The sequence below is a fragment of the Anser brachyrhynchus genome (genome assembly GCF_964034855.1).
Source record: "Anser brachyrhynchus genome assembly, chromosome: W".
Lineage (NCBI taxonomy): Eukaryota > Metazoa > Chordata > Aves > Anseriformes > Anatidae > Anser > Anser brachyrhynchus.
In genome coordinates, this window is record NC_137704.1 from 754,638 (window position 1) to 774,447 (window position 19,810).

General features: G+C 47.0%; 3 protein-coding genes across 8 annotated transcripts in view; all 3 read right to left on the minus strand.

The window, feature by feature from the left end:
- Nucleotides 1–236: 236 nt before the first annotated feature.
- LOC308184703 (uncharacterized protein) overlaps nt 237–19,810 on the minus strand; it is a gene marked incomplete at its 3' end in the record, with an annotated part of 117,761 nt that continues 98,187 nt past the window's right edge. The window contains exons 2-3 of the mRNA XM_080572029.1: nt 626–3,640; nt 237–258 (exon numbers count right to left, since the gene is read on the minus strand). Of these exons, the coding sequence (XP_080428155.1) occupies nt 237–258; nt 626–3,408 (2,805 nt within the window). The 5' untranslated portion in view covers nt 3,409–3,640. The remainder of the gene's footprint in view (nt 259–625; nt 3,641–19,810) is intronic.
- Nucleotides 3,891–19,810, minus strand: part of LOC308184964 (uncharacterized protein) — a gene marked incomplete at its 3' end in the record, with an annotated part of 111,950 nt that continues 96,030 nt past the window's right edge. Inside the window, exons 2-4 of the mRNA XM_080572511.1 lie at nt 4,995–5,492; nt 4,331–4,862; nt 3,891–3,894 (exon numbers count right to left, since the gene is read on the minus strand). Of these exons, the coding sequence (XP_080428637.1) occupies nt 3,891–3,894; nt 4,331–4,862; nt 4,995–5,492 (1,034 nt within the window). The remainder of the gene's footprint in view (nt 3,895–4,330; nt 4,863–4,994; nt 5,493–19,810) is intronic.
- Nucleotides 11,101–19,810, minus strand: part of LOC308184661 (secretory carrier-associated membrane protein 1-like) — an 87,760-nt gene continuing 79,050 nt past the window's right edge. For 3 of the 6 annotated variants that reach the window (XM_080571957.1, XM_080571960.1, XM_080571947.1), the window contains one exon: nt 11,101–19,810. In XM_080571957.1, the coding sequence (XP_080428083.1) occupies nt 19,674–19,810 (137 nt within the window). In that variant the 3' untranslated portion in view covers nt 11,101–19,673. The other 3 variants (XR_013942765.1, XM_080571955.1, XR_013942766.1) reach the window with 2 other exon arrangements.

The window sequence follows — 19,810 nt, forward strand, 5'->3', positions numbered from 1 at the left end:
AGCTCCTGCTGCACCCCCAGCCTGCTCGCTGGCAGGACAGAGCGAGAAGCCGAAAAGTCCTTGGCCTGGTGTAAACACTGCTCTGCAACAATTAAAACATCAGCATGTTATCAGCGCTCTTCTCATCCTAATCCAAAACATAGCACCCTACCAGCTACTATGAGGGAAAATTAACTCTGTCCTAACTGGAACCAGGACAGATATCCACCCCTTATTCCATACCATTTATGTCATGCTCAGGTTACACTCTTTTCAATACTTTGTAATAAATCACCATTTTCATCTATGATATATAGCAATCATGGTAGTGATGACATACAGTATTATATAATAATTAACATACTACAATTCAACTCATGGGCTATTCTCACCCAGTATCAAATCCCCTTGAGGTACACACCGGACCTCCCCATTCTTTTGCATTACCCACCAAGTGCATCCAGGTCCCTGAGCAAAAGCAATTCCACGAATGGGTTTGCCTTTTCCTGAGGCAGGAGTAGCCCAGAGTGTTTTACCCAGCATGTTTCTTACGTGCACTACAGGAACTTTATCCCCTTCTACAGTGCGTAACAGGTTTGATTGGGCAGGTCCAGCTCGGTTGGCAGATCCCCTAGTATTGACTAACCAGGTGGCCTTTGCCAAATGCGTGTCCCAATTTTTGAATGTCCCAGCACCCATTGCTTTCAGTGTAGTCTTCAACAGTCCATTGTATCGTTCAACTTTTCCAGAGGCTGGTGCATGATAGGGGATGTGATACACCCACTCGATACCATGTTCTTTGGCCCAAGTGTCTATAAGGTTGTTTCGGAAATGAGTCCCGTTGTCTGACTCAATTCTCTCTGGGGTGCCATGTCGCCATAGGACTTGCTTTTCAAGGCCCAGGATAGTGTTCCGGGCGGTGGCATGGGGCACAGGATATGTTTCCAGCCATCCGGTGGTTGCTTCCACCATTGTAAGTACGTGGCGCTTGCCGTTGCGGGTTTGAGGGAGTGTGATGTAATCAATCTGCCAGGCCTCTCCATATTTATATTTCAGCCATCGTCCTCTATACCAAAGAGGTTTTGACCGTTTGGCTTGCTTGATTGCAGCACATGTTTCACAGTCATGAATAACCTGTGCTATAGTGTCCATGGTCAGGTCCACCCCTCGATCACGAGCCCATCTGTAGGTTGCATCTCTACCTTGATGGCCTGAGGTGTCATGGGCCCATCGGGCTATAAATAATTCACCTTTATGTTGCCAGTCCAGGTCCACCTGAGCCACTTCAATCTTAGCAGCCTGATCCACCTGCTGGTTGTTTTGATGTTCTTCAGTAGCCTGATTCTTGGGCACATGAGCATCTACATGGCATACCTTTACAACCAGGTTCTCTACCCGGGCAGCAATATCTTGCCACAATGCCACAGCCCAGATGGGCTTGCCCCTGCGCTGCCAGTTGTTCTGCTTCCATTGCTGTAACCACCCCCACAGGGCATTTGCTACCATCCATGAATCAGTATAGAGATAGAGAACTGGCCACTTTTCTCGTTCAGCAATATCTAAAGCCAGCTGAATGGCTTTCACTTCTGCAAACTGACTCGATTCACCTTCTCCCTCAGCAGCTTCTGCAACTCGTCGTGTAGGACTCCATACAGCAGCTTTCCATCTCCGATGCTTTCCCACAATACGACAGGACCCGTCAGTGAACAAGGCATATTTCTTCTCATTTTCCGGTAGCTTGTTGTACAGTGGGGCTTCTTCAGCACGAACCACCTCCTCCTCTGATGATATCCCAAAGTATTTGCCTTCTGGCCAGTCCATAATCACCTCCAAGATTCCTGGGCGACTGGGGTTTCCTATTCGAGCCCGCTGAGTAATCAGTGCAACCCACTTGCTCCATGTAGCATCAGCTGCATGATGTGTAGAGGGGACCCTTCCTTTGAACATCCAGCCTAGTACCAGCAGTCGGGGTGCCAGGAGGAGCTGCGCTTCAGTACCGACCACTTCCGAAGCAGATCGAACTCCTTCATATGCTGCCAATATCTCCTTTTCAGTTGGAGTATAGCGGGCTTCAGATCCTCTGTATCCCCGACTCCAAAACCCCAGGGGTCGACCTCGAGTTTCCCCAGGTTCTTTCTGCCAGAGGCTCCAGGTGGGACCATTCTCCCCGGCTGCGGTGTAGAGCACATTCTTTACATCTGGTCCTGTTCGGACTGGCCCGAGGGCTACTGCATGAACTATTTCCTGCTTAATTTGTTCAAAGGCTTGTCGTTGCTCAGGGCCCCATTCAAAAGCATTCTTCTTACGGGTTACTTGGTAGAGCGGGTTTACAATCAGACTGTAATTTGGAATATGCATTCTCCAAAACCCCACGACACCTAGGAAAGTTTGTGTTTCTTTTTTGCTAGTTGGTGGAGACATAGCTGTTATTTTGTTGATCACATCCATTGGGATTTGACGGCGTCCATCTTGCCATTTTATTCCTAAAAACTGGATCTCTCGTGCAGGTCCTTTAACTTTATTCTGTTTTATGGCAAAACCGGCCTTCAGAAGGATTTGGACTATTTTCTTCCCTTTCTCGAAAACTTCTTCTGCAGTGTCACCCCACACAATGATGTCATCGATGTACTGCAGGTGTTCAGGAGCTTCCCCCTGCTCCAGCGCAGACTGGATCAGTCCATGGCAAATAGTAGGGCTGTGTTTCCACCCCTGGGGCAGCCGATTCCAAGTATATTGGACTCCCCTCCAAGTGAAAGCAAACTGTGGCCTGCACTGTGCTGCTAGAGGGATGGAGAAAAATGCATTAGCGATATCAATTGTGGCATACCACTTGGCTGCCTTTGATTCCAGTTCATACTGGAGTTCTAGCATGTCTGGCACTGCAGCACTCAGTGGTGGCGTGACTTCGTTCAGGCCACGATAGTCCACTGTTAGTCTCCACTCACCATTAGACTTTCGCACTGGCCATATAGGACTATTAAAAGGTGAATGAGTCTTGCTGATCACTCCTTGGCTCTCCAGTTGACGAATTAGCTTATGGATGGGACTCAGGGAGTCTCGGTTGGTGCGATATTGCCGCCGGTGCACAGTTGTGGTAGCGATCGGCACTTGCTGTTCTTCAACCCTCAGCAACCCCACAACAGAAGGGTCCTCTGAGAGACCGGGCAAGGTAGACAACTGTTTAATGTCCTCTGTCTCCAAGGCAGCTATGCCAAAAGCCCAGCGGAACCCTTTTGGGTCCTTGAAATATCCTCTTCTAAGATAGTCTATGCCAAGGATGCACGGAGCATCTGGGCCAGTCACAATACGGTGCTTTTGCCACTCATTACCGGTTAGACTCACTTCAGCTTCCAGTACAGTTAACTGCTGGGATCCCCCCGTCACCCCATAAATACAGATGGGCTCTGGCCCTTTATAGCTTGATGGCATTAGAGTACATTGTGCACCGGTGTCTACCAAAGCCTTATACTTCTGTGCGTCTGACGTGCCAGGCCATCGAATCCACACAGTCCAATAAACTCGATTGCCCCTTTCCTCCCCCTGGCTGGAGGCAGGGCCCCTCTAGTCCTGGTCAGAATCTTCGTTTCTGTGTTTAAAGGACTGCCTGCTGGAAGTTGGAGCAGCAAACTTTTCAGAGAACTCCTTTTTCCCAATTGTTTTCCTTTGCAATTCACGTACCCGTGCCTCTAGGGTCGCAGTAGATTTTCCATCCCATTTTCTCATGTCCTCTCCATGGTCACATAGGTAAAACCACAGGGTGGTGCGGTGTGTGTGCCCACCATATTGTCTTCCTTGCATAGATGAACGTTTACCCCTAATAGCTGAGACACTGGTTTGTACAGGTGGGGAGGAAAATAATCTCTCTTCAAGTTGGTGGATCTTTTCAGAAAGTTTCTCCAAAGTATTCTCTTTTATCTGGTGGACACTGTTTCGTTCCGGTGGAGGGGAAGATAATCTTTCTTCAAGTTGGTGGATCTTTTCAGAAATTTTCTCCAAAGCATTCTCTTTTAGCTGGTGGACACTGGTTCGTTCAGGTGGAGGGGAAGATAAATTCTCTTTAAGTTGGTGGACCTCTTCAGAGAGTTTCTCCACAGCCGAGACACAGGCCTGTAGGGAAGAGGAGAGATTTCCTTCGTACTGCCGGAGTATTTTAGTCACTTCATTCACTGGGGGATTCTCCTCCGCTTTCCAGGCTAATATTGCCAATGAGCTGGCATATGATGATGGTGCACTCCGTACAAACTTCCGCCACATGGGTGGTGTACACCGGACTTCATCTGGATCTGCGGATGTTTGTGCGTCGTCTAGGTCCTTATAAATGACTTCCCGTGTGGCCAATTCCCTCAGGTACTGAATTCCCTTCTCCATGGTGGTCCATTTGCCTGGTAGACATACAAGTTCTTCCTTGAAGGGATACCTTTCCTGCACAGCTGACAGGAGACGCCTCCAGAGGCTGCGAGATTGTGCTCCATCTCCAATTGCTTTGTCAATGCATGCGTCCCTAGCAAGGGATCCCAGCCGCCTGGCTTCCTTGCCCTCTAATTCCACATAATTGGCTCCCGTGTCCCAGCACCGGAGCAGCCAGGTGACAAGCTGCTCACCTATACAGTGACCAAAATCTTTTCGCACATCTCGTAGCTCACGCTGGTATAGAGTCCGGGTAGTTACTGTTGATTTTTCGACATCCTCATCCTCATCTTCAGTCTCCTGCACCTTTGATGGCCCAGCCTCGTCTTCACTATGCCCAGACTTAGCAGAAGACTGTCTGCGTTGTAAACGACCTGAGCCTCTATACCATTTTTTCACCTTGTCTACAGGGGCAACTTGCACTGCTACAGCTCGTTTCTCTGACCCAGCCACAGGAGTGGGAGCAGCTGCAGGAGCTGGAGCTGCTGCAGGGGCTGGAGTGGCTGCGGGAGCTGGAGCTGGAGCGGCTGCAGGAGCTGGAACTGGAGCGGCTGCAGGAGCTGGAGCGGCTGCAGGAGCTGGAGCTGGAGCGGCTGCAGGAGCTGGACCTGGAAGGGCTGCAGGAGCGGGAGCTAGGTTGCTAGTAGCATCAATTGCAGCTCGATAGGCACAAGCCAGACCCCAGCACGCTACAGTGATTTGTGTCACTTTGGAACTGCCAGAGTCATGACACCTTTTTTTCAAGCATTCTGCCAGCTTTTTAGGATTTTGCAGTTGTTCAGGGGTGAATGTCCAAAACACTGGAGGTGACCACTGCTCTAGAAACCTGCCCATATCCTCCCACACTCCCTGCCACTCGCAACTATCCCGCCTCAAGACAGATATCCGGATGAGATTCCTAAGTAGTTGTTTAACCCTCAACAAAACCTGAAGCGCATTCAGGAGACATAACAACAAGAGCAGGCTGGTCTGAGTATCCCAAGGATATTCAACATCTCGGAGAACCACTGTAACTAGCTTGGGGGATAAGAGGGTGGTGAAGGAGAAAGGGAGAGTGAACAGGTAGGGAAACATGTCTTCCCCTGTCCCCTTCACAGATTGGCTCCCTAACGAAAACAGGCAATAGGTGTAATTGCTAATAGTTTCCGAGATATGGGTTCCAAAGTATAGAGTCGACGTCAGTGCTGAGTACAAATACCAGGTTAGAGTCGTGACCAGATATTTCATCATTTCATAAGCCATTGTTACACCTCACAGTACTATAACAATCTTAAACCAGGGCCCGGAAAGGATAAACAGTGCAACAGGGAGCACATACAGAAAGTAACGCACCATAAAACTCAATTTGGAATACAGGTACAGCAGACTGGAGATTAAGGCAATCAACATCGTGACTAGCAACTATTAAGCAGGTCCAATACTTATACCAATTTTAGTTTAACACACTCAGGTCAAATCTGTCGATATCTCAACCCTTCGAGCCCCACGTTGGGCGCCAAAAGGGCTCTTGTGGTTTAACCCGGCTGGCAGCTAAACACCACACAGCCGTTCGCTCACCCTCCCCCCTCCCTCTCTGGGATGGGGGAGAGAAACGGGAAAGTGAAGCCTGTGAGGTGAAATAAAGACAGTTTATTAAGACAGGAATATAATAATAACAATAATAATAATAATAGTGATAATGATAATAGTATTAATAATAATAATGTGTAAGAAAACAAGTGATGCACAATGCAATTGCTCACCACACGCTGACCGATGCCCAGCCTATCCCCGAGCAGCAGCCGGCCCCCCACCCTGGCCAGCCACCCCTATATATTGTTTAGCATGACGTCAGATGGTATGGAATACCCCTTTGGCCAGTTTGGGTCAGCTGTCCTGGGTCTGTCCCCTCCCAGCTCCTGCTGCACCCCCAGCCTGCTCGCTGGCAGGACAGAGCAAGAAGCCGAAAAGTCCTTGGCCTGGTGTAAACACTGCTCTGCAACAATTAAAACATCAGCATGTTATCAGCGCTCTTCTCATCCTAATCCAAAACATAGCACCCTACCAGCTACTATGAGGGAAAATTAACTCTGTCCTAACTGGAACCAGGACACCTAGGTACCGATTTCCCTGTTCCAGCCACTCCCAGTCCCAGTTACTCACTCCTCCTTGGGCGCGTTACCCTTCTGATGTATGGGTCTTGGTACATTAAGGAATTTCCCTTCCTCTACTTCCCAGTTTCATTTACAGTGAACCTATTATTCCTTAGAGAGGGTTACCGATCACATGATTACGAAAAAGGCCAAGTGCCGGGTCCTGCATCTGGGGCCTAACAACCCCAAGCAGCGCTACAGGCTGGGAGATGAGTGGTTGGAAAGCTGCCTGGCAGAGAAGGACCTGGGAGTACTGGTTGATAGTCGGCTGAATATGAGCCAGCAGTGTGCTCACGTGGCCAAGAAGACCAACAGCATCCTGGCTTGCATAAGAAGCAGTGTGGCCAGCAGGTCTAGGGAAGTGATTGTCCCCCTGTACTTGGCTCTGGTGAGGCCGCACCTTGAGTACTGTGTTCAGTTTTGGGCCCCTCGCTACAAGAAGGACATGGAGGTGCTTGAGAGAGCCCAGAGAAGGGCAACGAAGCTGGTGAGGGGTCTGGAGAACAAGTCTTACAAGGAGCGGCTGAGGGAGCTGGGAATGTTCAGCCTGGAGAAGAGGAGGCTCAGGGGAGACCTCATCGCTCTCTATAGGTACCTTAAAGGAGGCTGTAGAGAGGTGGGGGTTGGTCTATTCTCCCACGTGCCTGGTGACAGGACGAGGGGGAATGGGCTAAAGTTGTGCCAGGGGAGGTTTAGGTTGGATGTTAGGAAGAACTTCTTTACTGAAAGGGTTGTTAGGCATTGGAATGGACTGCCCAGGGAGGTGGTTGAGTCGCCATCCCTGGAGGTCTTTAAGAGACGTTTAGATGTAGCCCTTAGTGATATGGTTTAGTGGAGGACTTGTTAGTGTTAGGGCAGAGGTTGGACTAGATGATCTTGGAGGTCTCTTCCAACCTAGACGATTCTGTGATTCTGTGATTCTGTGAATTCACTCATCAGTCCCTTTTCGCATGGTCAGCCTCAAGTCTCCGGGTCGGCTGGTCACTCTCTACCGTTCCTCCGGTATTGGTCCTTTAACTCGGCTGGCATGAGTCCATCCTTTCTCGGCTGTCCAGACAGCTGTGTCTGTGGTAAGTAGAACAAGGTAGGGTCCTTCCCAACGAGGAGTTAAAGAGGTCTCTTTCCAGGATTTTATCAGAACCTGGTCTCCTGGTTTGATCCTGTGTATGGCCATCTCTTGGGGGGGGGGGGGGGGGGGAGTTGTACTACTCCTTTTGCTGCAGGATCCTCCTTATATTGTGAGGTGACAATACCCTCAGTTTGCCCCCAAAGGTGATTTTATGCGTTTCTTCCACCAAGAGAGCAGCCGGGACCACTGCCTGGAGACAGGTGGGCCATCCCCTACTCACGGGGTCCAAAAGTTTAGAAAGAGATCCCACGGGTTTCTTTTTCCCTGCCCAGTCTTGAGTTAAGACCCCGAACGCTGTTCCCTCCTTTATGTTGATAAATAGATAAAAGGGTCTCTTCACATCAGGTAAATTTAACACAGGAGCGTTCACTAAATCCACTTTTAAGTCTATCAGGCTTTGCTCATCGCTTTGGCTCCATTTCATTAATCCTTCCCCAACCAGTTTCTGATACAAAAACTTCACCTTGCTACTATAATTTTCAATCCATTGTCGACAGTATCCTAACAACCCCAGCAGCTGCCTAACTTGTCTTTTGCTTTTTGGCACTTGTAGTGACAAAATCCCATTTACTCGTTCGGGGTCTAGTTTCTTAGTGCCCTTACTTAGCCAATGTCCTAAATATTTCACCTCTTCACCTCCGTGAACTGTAATTTTGACTTTGATACTTTTAGTCCCTTTAAGCTCAAGACGTTTAGTAACTTGATACTTTCTCCCCTGACTGCCTCCTGACTCTCTCCTGCTAACAGCAAATCATCCACATATTGGACTAAAGTTATTTCGGGATTTGGTTCATAGTTCTCTAATACTCGTTCTAATGCCTGACCGAATAGATTTGGTGATTCCGTGAATCCTTGAGGAAGCACGGTCCATCTTAATTGTTGTTTCCGATGGGTTGTGGGATCTTCACTCGAAGGCGAAATAATCCCTGCATTCCCCTTTTAAAGGACATGCCCAAAATGCATCTTTTAGGTCTATAACACTATACCATTTCTGCGCTGGGGACAGCTGGCTTAGCAAGGTATGTGGGTTAGCTACTACAGGAAATCTGGTTATTGTTCTTTTGTTGACCTCCCTCAAGTCTTGGACTAGCCGATAAGAGCCATCAGATTTCTTGATAGGTAATATAGGAGTGTTATGAGGTGACATGCAAGGCTCCAGTAATCCCTGTTGTAGTAGCCTCTCGATTACTGGTTGCAGCCCCTCCCTGCCTTCTTGGGACATTGGGTATTGTTTTACCCTGATAGGATTCCTGATAGTGACTTCAGAGGGACTAATATCTAAACGGCCTACTGATTCGGGAGAATACCACACCTCAGGGTTTATTTTTGCCTCGTCCTCTACTGTGAGGGCGTATAATTTAACCTCAATTCCTTCATTTTTCACCTCCAAATTAATTTTTAGCTTAACCATTAAGTCTCTTCCCAACAGGTTATATTCAGCTTCTGGTACTAATAAGAAGGATCTTGTGCAACTTTGGGCTGGGGTCTCTATTTTCATCCCCTTTATTGTTGAGACCCTAAAGGGCTCTCCTTTTGCTCCTATCACCTGTAATTTCTCCGAGGAAGGTTGACATCCCCGGGGTACCATTTGGACAGTCGATCTTTCTGCCCCAGAGTCCACAAGGAACTCCACTTCTTGATGCTGGGGACCTAACTTCAATTTTATCAAGGGCTCCGTTATACCAGAAGTCCCCAGTAGATGGAGCCCCTGACTCCCCTAATCTTCTTTAAACATTCGCTCATCTTGCAAGCGTTTTCTGCAGTCCTTTTTCGTGTGTCCCTTCTTTTGGCAATAAAAACATCATTCTATCTGTCAGATCCCTCTGATCCCTCTGGCTCCTCGGAGATCATTTTCGTGGTAGCGGAACACCCTTTGGGCAAGGGGGGGGGGGGGGCTTTTTGTCCTTCCCGGACCGCTGCCACTAGAATCCTGGCCTGCCTTTTTTGAATCTCTTCTTCTCTTCGCACATATACCTTCTGAGCTTCTCTCAGCAGTTCATCCATCCCTCTATCCTGCCAATCCTCTAATTTTTCTAATTTCCGCCTGATATCCCCCCATGATTTTGCCACAAATTGCGTTTTTAACAAGGCCTGTCCCACTGGTGTACCGGGGGTCCAGTCCCGAATAAAGCTGGAGATTCTTCCTTAATCTCTCCAGCCATTCTGTGGGAGTTTCATCCTTCTTCTGATGTTCACTAAAGGCCTTATTTATATTTTGTCCTCTAGGGACTGACTCCCTTATACCTTGTACAATAATAGTCCTTAAATCCTGCATATGATCCCTATCTTGTTCATTTTGGTTATTCCAGTTAGGCCTCTGTAGGGGCCATTTAAGATCTCCCGCAGGACCCTGCTGGTGTTGCTGGTCCCAGATTCGCATTCCAGCCCTCCGGATCATATTCCTTTCTTCTGCAGTGAACAATATACCTAAAATGGCCTGGAGTTCTTCCCAGCTGTAAACATTAGGCCCCAAAAATTGGTCTACTCGCTCAGAGACTCCAAGAGGATCGTCTAAGAGATTTCCCATTTCCGTCTTGAATTCTCTGACGTTTCCCGTATTTAGGGGGATGGAGATGTATCCCATACCGGGTTGAGGCCCTCCCATTGCAACCTCTCTTAGGGGATATAGTCTACCCTCACCCTCTCGATTTCTAGTTTGGCTCCGAGTTACCCGTCTAGTTCCCCGAGGGGTGTCCGTGGCCGAATCAGAGTCACTATGGTAACCCGGAGCCGGGGGGGGGGGGGGGGGGGGGGGGAGGGGCTGGAGGTTGCGGAGGAGGGGGTATATAACGGGGGGGTGAAAGTGGGACTTCTTCCTCATTCCGTTCATTCTTTATCCTCCCCCCTTTTTCTCTTAATGGGTATAAGTTGGCTCGGGTCTCAGATCCTATCCATAAGTGGGTAATCGTTCCAATGTTTTTAATCATTAACCCTAACGGGCTCCCTGGTGGTATCGGAGGCAACCTAGCCTTGGGTTCCGACCCACCTGTGGGACCAGAAGACTTGCTCTTCTTCTGTCCCATCTTCCAGAGTGCCTTCACACACACAGTCTTCGCCTCCCGTTCATGGCCCAGTCCCTCGCGGGAGGTGGGAACCGCACTACCAGGGAGTCCGCACTCGCTTCGTCCTCGATTGGACGTCTCACACAGGCACACTCTGGGGTTCCCAACCCCAACCGAACGGATAACCGGCCTATACTTACTCACACCTGAGTCTTCGTTCGAAGCTTCATGCACAAAGATTAAGGGGTTACCGGTTATTTATTTACTTATCGCTGGAACTTTAGGTTCGTCGGTAGGGGTGTGTTGGCTTGGGGACCTCCAGACAGGGACCGCAGAATCAGCGGGGCGTGCCTCCCCTGGGAGGGACCCAGCCAAGCTACCACTATCCGAGTCACGGCACCAATTTGTTATAAATTAGTTCTGGTAGAAATCATTCCCGACACATCGTGGGTAAGGTAGATCGAATTTCAATTTATTTGAGCATTTCAGCAAGCAGCGATAAGTAAAACAGCGCTGGGCGGCCGGGGAGTCTCCTGCTCCGCCAACGGCGCACACCTAAGCCCGCCAGAGTCTCGATTTATAGCCTAGTAGTTCCGGGTTTAGTGGCACATCCTGGTGTCTTCTACGACTGCGCGGCCTGTTGCTAGGGGGTCTTCGTCAGTCCTCTGGTGGTCGTGGGGATGAAGATCGTCGTCTTCCTCTGCGTTGGGGTCGTGACTTTGCTGCGGTATGTGTGTTCTCATGCGAGGGGGAATGCCATTTTGCCCTTATTTGGAGCTGGTTTCTACTGCAATTGTTAACTTAACAGGAAGTTCCCATACTTGTTTTTTTCCTTCAAGAGGATATTAGGGGTATAAACAATCAACCGTTGAAACCTCCCATCAGCAACATTTAATGAACAAACAAGGCTTTACCCATTACATTTCTTTCAGGGACCAGGGGATAAAAATAAGTTAGTAGGGATGGAGGAAAAGAATTTCCTAAAGTAGATAGAAAAGGGGGGATTGAAGTAAGAAATGGATGCTAAAGGGATTTCTATAGGTACTGTAAACTAATCAGGACTGAGACAGGAGGGCTCTGGAAGATAAGGGATTTCTATAGGTATTGTGAACTAATCATGACAGGACTGAGACAATGAAAATGATTTCCACGAACTCACTGTAATAAAGACCACCCTTTCGGGAGAGGTTATGAATATGTATAGGTGATCCCTTACCTGTGTAACCCCTTCTGTATAAATACAAGACGAACTACTGTGGTGGGTGCGCACGATTCTGGTGGGACTACCCCCCTGTGCTGCCCAGTAAGTCAAGAAAGTGGGGAAGAACAGGGAACTCCTCTTGGAACTAGGGCAGAAAAAAAAATATATGACCTCTGGAAGCAAGGTCTGGCTTGACAGGGAGAGTACAGAGCTGATTTCCCATTTGCAGGGAGAAAAGAAAAGCAAAAGCCCAACTTGAGCTGATGATCAGCATGGTGTCAGACAAAAAAAAAAAAAAAAAGGCTTTTTCGAGTATGTCTACAGTAAGAGGAAGTCAAAGGAAAACATTGGACTGGTACTTGGAGTGGATGGTCAAATAACAAGCAAGGATGAGTGTGGGAGTGTGGCCATGGGGGTCGAAAAGCCCCATGGTTGGTGATAACATCAGACTCTTAAGGATGAGACCATCAGGAAAGTAAAGAGTTGAGAGGGAACAAAGAAGGGTGATTCAGGAGAGCCTTGCTGTATGGGACTACTTGTTCTCCAGTCGTTAAGATATGAAATTTGCTGGGTGTTTGGGGTTGCTGGGCAAAGTTGTTTGACCAATGAATAGTTAGTGGAAAAGTACTGCTGTGGGGCAAATAGTATAAGAAGGGAGCCTGTCCTCAATAGAAGATGCAACATGGAGAATGATGTTATGTCATCAATAAAGTAGTAGCAGTTACTGATCCTAAAAGAACCCTGGTGTCCGTGTGGTCCTTACGCCACAAATGGCACCCGAACAGGGACATGAAGAACAGGAACAGGGAGAGTCTAACAGAACAGGGACAAAAACAAAAATGGAATGAACAGGGACAGGCTAGCAGAACAAGGACCAGGACAGGAAGAGGGACACTGATCGCCTCATGAAGATAGATTTGGCCGAACTCAGCAAACCGCTCAGAGAAGCTCATACTGAAAGTCGCTGAAAGGAAGCACACCCGAGCTGGAAGGAAGCTCTTACAGAAAGTCACTGAAAGGAAGCGCACCCGAGCTGGAAGGAAGCTCATACTGAAAGTTGCTGAAAGGAAGCGCACCCGAGTTGAAAGGAAGCTGAAGGTGAGAGAAGCGGACCCGTGCACATAACTGCCCCTCGCTGGCCAAAGGTAGGCAGTTGTGCACTGTGGGGAATCATATGTCCTTAGAAACACAAAATGTCCTTGTAACCTTACAACTTATTCCCTTTATTACGAATCGGACAGTTTACGATCCTGAAACATGGGACCAAATTGAGGTCAAGGTGTAGGACTCTGCTACTAAAAACGACAAGGTTGCAGCTGGATTGCTCGGCACCTGGCAAGCAATATCTGGGGCCTTAAAGAGCCATGTGGCACCACAATCAGCAACGTGTGGTTTGCCAGATAGTGAGGGAGCTGCGGGCTCGTCCACTGATCCTTCTGCTACACCGTCGCCCCCCCCCCCCCCCCCCCCCCCCCCGCCGGTACTGCCATCGAAGGCTTTTGCTGTTGCACCCCCTGGTGACCTGGACGTTCCTTTTGATCCAGGCCCTATAGGCCCTGAAAAGGAGCCAAATCTGTTTCCCTTCGATCCGGGAGGAATAGGATACATAAGGCCCGAAGGCCAAGTTGCTTCTGTTTAACCTTTTGTTTTACATAGCTCCGTTACATTGTGGGGAAGAGATTGTATGGGACAGTGGGGGTTTATTAACAACTTAAAGCGAGGCATATTGTTTCCATAACTAGCTTTAGAACTCTCCGGTGTTTGTAATCAAGAAAAGGAATGGAAAATGGTGACTGCTACATGATCTGAGAAAAATTAATGAAGTCATGGAAGATATAGGAGCACTTCAACCAGGATTGCCCTCTCCAGCTATGCTCCCCCAGTCATGCACATTAATAGTAATAGACTTAAAGGACTGTTTTTTATGTTACACGTTTGCCAGAATTCGGAAAACTTCACTATGTTTATGTCTCAATTGATACCTTTTCTGCCTGTATTTTTGCGTCTGTCCATGCAGGAGAAAAGGCAAAGGATGTGTGTAAACATTTTCTGTCAGCTTTTGTGACATTATGAATCCCCAAAATGATTAAAACACAGTTAAAAATAGTTAGTGGAAAAGTACTGCTGGAGAGAGAATGGTATAAGAAGGGAGCCTGTCCTCAATAAGAAAAAAGTTGAAGTTATGTCATCAATAAAGTGGTAGCAGTTACTGATCCTGAAAGAACCTTGGTGTCCTTGTGGTCATTACGCCACAGATGAGGAGAAGGCAGAGGCATTTAATGCCTTTTTTTGCCTCATTGTTTAACATTAATATTAATGATAGATCTTGGGCTGCCTGGTTTTCTGAGTTGAGTTGGAGGACCATGTCTGGGGGAGCAGCGGCTTTCCATCTGTGGTCACCAGAATTTTAAGGGACCATTTGTATCAGTTGAATGTCCATGGGGCTTGATAGGATTCACCACAGAATGCTCAAGGAATTAGTGGATGTTATAGCTGGAACCCTCTCAACAATTTACCCAGACTTGGGTGTCTGGGGAGGTCCCTACTGACTGGATGCTAGCTAACATTATACCCTTCTACAAGAAGAGCATGAAGGAAGACCCAGGAAACTACAGACCTGTTAGCCTAACCTCAGTTCCTGGAAAAGTTATTGAGACGTTATTATCCTGGGGCATACTGAAAGGCACTTAAAGAACAAAGCTATTATCAGGCATAATCAGCATCAAGGGAAAGTCTTGCCTTAGTAATTTGATCTTCTATGATAAGGTCACCTGCTTGGCAGATCAAGGGAAAGCACCGGATGCAATCTTTCTGGATTTTAGTAAGGCATTTGACAATGTCCCTTACAGCATCCTTCTGGATAAATTGTCCAACTGTGAGATGAGCAACAGCATGTTGGGTGATGAATTAGCTGAACGGCAGAGCTTGAGTCGTAGTGAATGGGGCTACATCTGGCTGGCGACCGGTCACAAGCAGTGTTCCCCAGGGCTTAATTCTAGGGCCAGTTGTGTTCAACATTTTTATCAATGATCTGGATGTAAAAGTGAAATGCATCCTCAGCAAGTTTGCTTATGAGACTGAACTGTTTACTCTCTGGAGGGACAAGAGGCCTTGCAGAGGGATCTAGATAGATTGGAGCACTGGACAATAAGAAACAGCATGAAATCCAGCAAAGGAAAATGCCAGGTTCTGCACCTGCAGAAAGGGGAATTAAGAACCACAGGCATAAGCTTGGGTGTTCAAAGAATGAAAAAAATCAGCTTGCATTGATTTATTAACTCACCTTTAGGTTTCCATGTATTCCGGAATGATATCTGACTTTAAAATTGCTCAATGTATATGATGTCATAATTCTGAGAAGTCTGTATTCAGGCATCACTCATTTAATACAACATGTCACAGTGTATGTTAGTGCTTTAACATATATAGATTAAACTATTCTACTTGGAATTCTTCAAGTTTAGTCGTTCAAGTTCAGTATTTTCTATCTCAAGGTGGTGGTGAGGAGGTTTTGCTGATCAAAAACAGTCACTGAGACTACCTCCTCTTTACCTTCTTAAAATCTCTTTTTAAATAATAATAATAATAAAAAATAAATCAAAAGAATGCTCTCAACAGAAGCTCAGAAAAAAAATATTTGAAAGGAATAACCTGCTGCACATCTTCTGTCCTTCAAAGAGCAGTGAAACTTCAGAGTTAGCATGTGAAAATACCAGATAGCATAATTTGAATTTATTTTATTCACTCATGTTCCAAGTCCTTAGACCTTCGTCAATCACTTCAGAAGCCTAGCAATACCTAGAGAAATAATGGATGTAAAATCTAAGAAAGGTACAGAGCCAAAAACATTAAAACAATATTTATGATTAGTACTGGTGACCGGAATGGTACAACTCCATTTCTAAGTGAATATATGCACATGAGTAACATTTCGCTATCATGACATTTCTGCTTTGCTAGAAAGACAGCATTCTGGACATCACTCCAACCCACCAAGGCGCTAAGAAAAATAAGCACGTGTGAAGAAGTAACACACAAGTCACTAAGCATGCTCAAAATTGCATCTCTTTCTCTTCTTCTATTTTACTAATAATGTATAACAAGATTTGAAAATACATTTAAAATTATTTGTATATTCCATTCCAATTTATAACAATAATTTAAAAGTAGGTGTGACTTAGGAAAAACTACAAAAGTTCCTAAAACACTGGACTAAAAACCTACATAGTATATTCAACCCCACAAGCTTATGAAACACACCTCCAAATCCCTTCTACCACCCTCCACATATCTTTCATGGAATTCAGCAAGGACAAATGTAAATTCCTATACCTATGATATACTGGGGAGCAGCTCTGCTGAAATGGAACTGGGGTCTGGGTAGGCAGTGGGCTAAATGTGAGCCAGGAGTTAGACCTGGCAGCACGGAAGGCCAAGAATATCCTGGGGTATATCTACAGGCTAAGCTCCTGTTAACAAGTGATCATTACTCTTTACCCAAGACTCCTAAAATACGTCTGGAATATCACAACCAGTTTTGGATCCCCAGTACCAAAAAAATGAAAAAGGTAATAAAATAATGTGATAAATGTAAGGTAAGGTTAATTCAGTGATGCTGAACTACAGGATTTCCTACAATAACAACAAATTTTGCATTTTTATATGTACATCTGGAGAAGATATATGAAAAATCTAAATGTCCCCTCTTTTACTTTAAAGCCATTACTCCTTGTCCTATCACTAAAATCCCTGATAAAGAGTTCCCTCCCCAGCTTTCCTGTAGTCCCCCTTTAGGTATTGGAAGGCTGCTATAATGTCCCCCTGGAGCCTTCTCTTCTCCAGGCTGAACAACCCCAGCTTCCTCAGCCTGTCTTCATAGGACAGGTGCTCCAGCCCTCTAATCATCCTCGTGGCCCTCCTCTGGACGCATTCTAATAGGTCCATGTACTTTTTGTTCTGGGGACCCAAGAGCTGAATGTGCTACTCTAGGTGGGGTCTCACAAGAGCAGAGTAGAGAGAAAATCACCTCCCTTAACCTGCATCAGTTGCATGATGTGTAGAGGTGACACTTCCTTTGAACATCCAGCTCAGCACTGGCAGTCGGGGTGCCAGGAGGAGCTCTGCTTCAGTACCAACCACTTCCGAAGCAGCTCAAACCCCTTCATATGCTGCCAATATCTTTTAGTAGATTAGTATAGCGAGCCTTGGATCCTCTGTATTCCCAACTCCCAAACCCTAGGGCTCTTTCTGCCAGAGGTTCCAAATGGGGCCTTTCTCCCTAGCTGTAGCATAGAGTACATTCTTTACATCTTCTCCGGCTCAGACTGGCCCAAGGGCTACTGCATGAACTATCTCCCATTTTATTTGTTCAAATGCTTGTTGTTGCTTGGGGCCCTGCCTGTTTGAAACCATGATTCTTCTGGGTCACTTGATAGAGAGGGCTTACAATCAGTTTGTAATTTGTAACATGCATTCTCCAAAAACCCAAGACACCTAAGAAACCTTATGCTTGATTTTTGCTAGTTGGTGGAGACATAGCTGTTTTTTTGTTGATAACATCCATTGGGATCTGACAACTTGCATCTTCCATTTTATTCCTAAAAATGGATCTCCTGGGCAGGCCCTTTGACCTTATTTTGTTTTACGGCAAAAGCAGCTTTCAGAAGGATTTGGATTATTCTCTTCATTTTATCAAATACTTCCTCTGCTTTGTTGCCCCACACGATGTTGTCATCAATGTACTGCAGGTGTTCAGGAGCTTCCCCCTTGTTCCAGTGCAGACTGGATCAGTCCATGGCAAATGGTGGGGCTGTGTTTCCACCCCTGGGGCAGCTGATTTCAGGTGTACTGATTGCCTCTGCAAGTGAAAGCAAACTGTGGCCTGCACTCTGCTGCTAAAGGGATGGAGAAAAATGCATTAGTGATATCTATTGTGGTATACCACTTAGCTGCCTTTGATTCCAGTTCATATTGGGGTTCTAGCATGTCTGGCACCGCAGCACTCAGAGGTGGTGTGACTTCATTCAGGCCGCGATAGTCCACTGTTAGCCTGCACTCACTATTAGACTTCCACACTGGCCATATGGGACTATTAAAGGGTGAGTCTAGCTGATCACTCCTTGGCTCTATAGTCAATGAATCAGCTTATGGATGGGGTTCAGGGAGTCTCGGCTGGTGCGATATTGCCACCAGTGCTCCATTGTGGTAGCAATCATCTCCTGTTGCTTTTTGACCCTCAGCAACCCCAAAACAGAAGTGTCCTCTGAGAGACTTGGCAAGGTAGACAGCTGTTTGATCAGCTTCATCTCCAAAACAACTCTACCAAAAGCCCACCAGCACCCTTTTGGTTCCTTAAATACCCTCTCTTGAGGGTATTTCAAGTACCCGTGCATCCCCTTGTCAAGGATGCATGGAGCCTCTGGGCTAGTGACAATGGGGAGCTTTTGCCACTCATTCCCAGTTAGGCTCACTTCAGCCTCCAATACAGTTAACTGTTGGGATCCCCCTGTCGCTCCAGAAATACAGATGTGTTTTGCCCCTTTATAGCTTGATGGCATCATGGTACACTGTGCACTGGTGTCCACTAGAGCCTTATACTCCTGTGGGTCTGATGTGCCAGGCCATTGGATCCACACAGTCCAATAAACCCTATTGTCCCTTTCCTCCCCCTGGCTAGAGGCAGGGCCCCTCTAGTCCTGATTATAGTATTCATTACTCACTTCTTGTAAATACAAATCAGAGGCCCCTTTGTTAAGATCAGAATATCAGCCCTTCTGTATCAGCCTTTCTCAGTCTGTAGAACTTCCCACTGGAAACTGGAGCAGACATTTTCCTGGTTGAACCCCCTTTTGTGACTGTTTTTCTTTGCAACTCAGATCCCGCTTCCTCATGCCCCCTCCATGGTTACGTGGGTAAAAGCACAGGGTGGCACATGGTGTGTGCTTACTATATCCTCTCTCTTCAGCAGACGAACACTTACTCCTAATAGCTGAGATACTGGTTTGTACGGGTGGAAAGATATATTCTCTTTAACTTGCTGGATCTTTGTTTATCCACAGCCAAGACGCAGGCCTGTAGGGAGGAAGAGAGTCTTTCTTCATATTGCCAGAGCTGGCCAGCCAATTCATCCACCTTGTGTTCCTCTCCGTCTTTCCAGGTCATTACTGCCAGTGAGTTGCTGTACGATGATGGTGCACTCTGTACAAACTTCTGCCACATGGGTCTTGTGCACTTGACTTCATCTGGATCTTTGGATAGCTGTTCGTTGTCTAGGTCCCTATAAATCACCTCCCGTACGGCTAATTCCCTCAGGTACCGGATTCCTCTCTCCATGATGAGCCACTTGCTTGGTTGACATACAAGATCTTCCTTGAAGGGATACCTTTCCTTCACACCTGACAGGAGATGCCTCCAGAGGGTGAAGATTTGTGCACCTTTTCCAATTGTTTTGTCAATAGCCTTTTCCCTAGCAAGGGATCCCAGCTGCTTGGCTTCCCTGCCCTCTAATTCCAGGCTAGTGGCACCATCATCCCAGCATCTGAGCAGCCAGGTGACAATGTGCTCGCCTGGACGATGGCTGAAATCTTTTTGCATATCTCACAGGTCACTCAGGGATAGGGATTGGGTGGTTACTGCCATATTTATGAGCTTTCCTCGTCTTCCTTCTGTTCTCGTGATGGCCCTGCTTTGGAGTAACCTGCCTCATCTTCTTCCTTCTTCCCCTTCTTCGTAGGAGTTTCTTTCCTTACTAAATGAGATGACTTTTGCATCCATTGTTTCTTCTTGTGTATAGGGGTGGTTGATACCAGCACAGGTTGGTTCTTTCATCCAGCTGCAGTGCCTGTTACAGGGATTGGAGTAGCTACAGTACCTGTTAATGGAGTTGTTGTAGCCACAGGACCCGTCACAGTGGTTTGAGTGTCCACATTGTTTGTTGCAGGGGTTGGAGTAGCCACAGGGC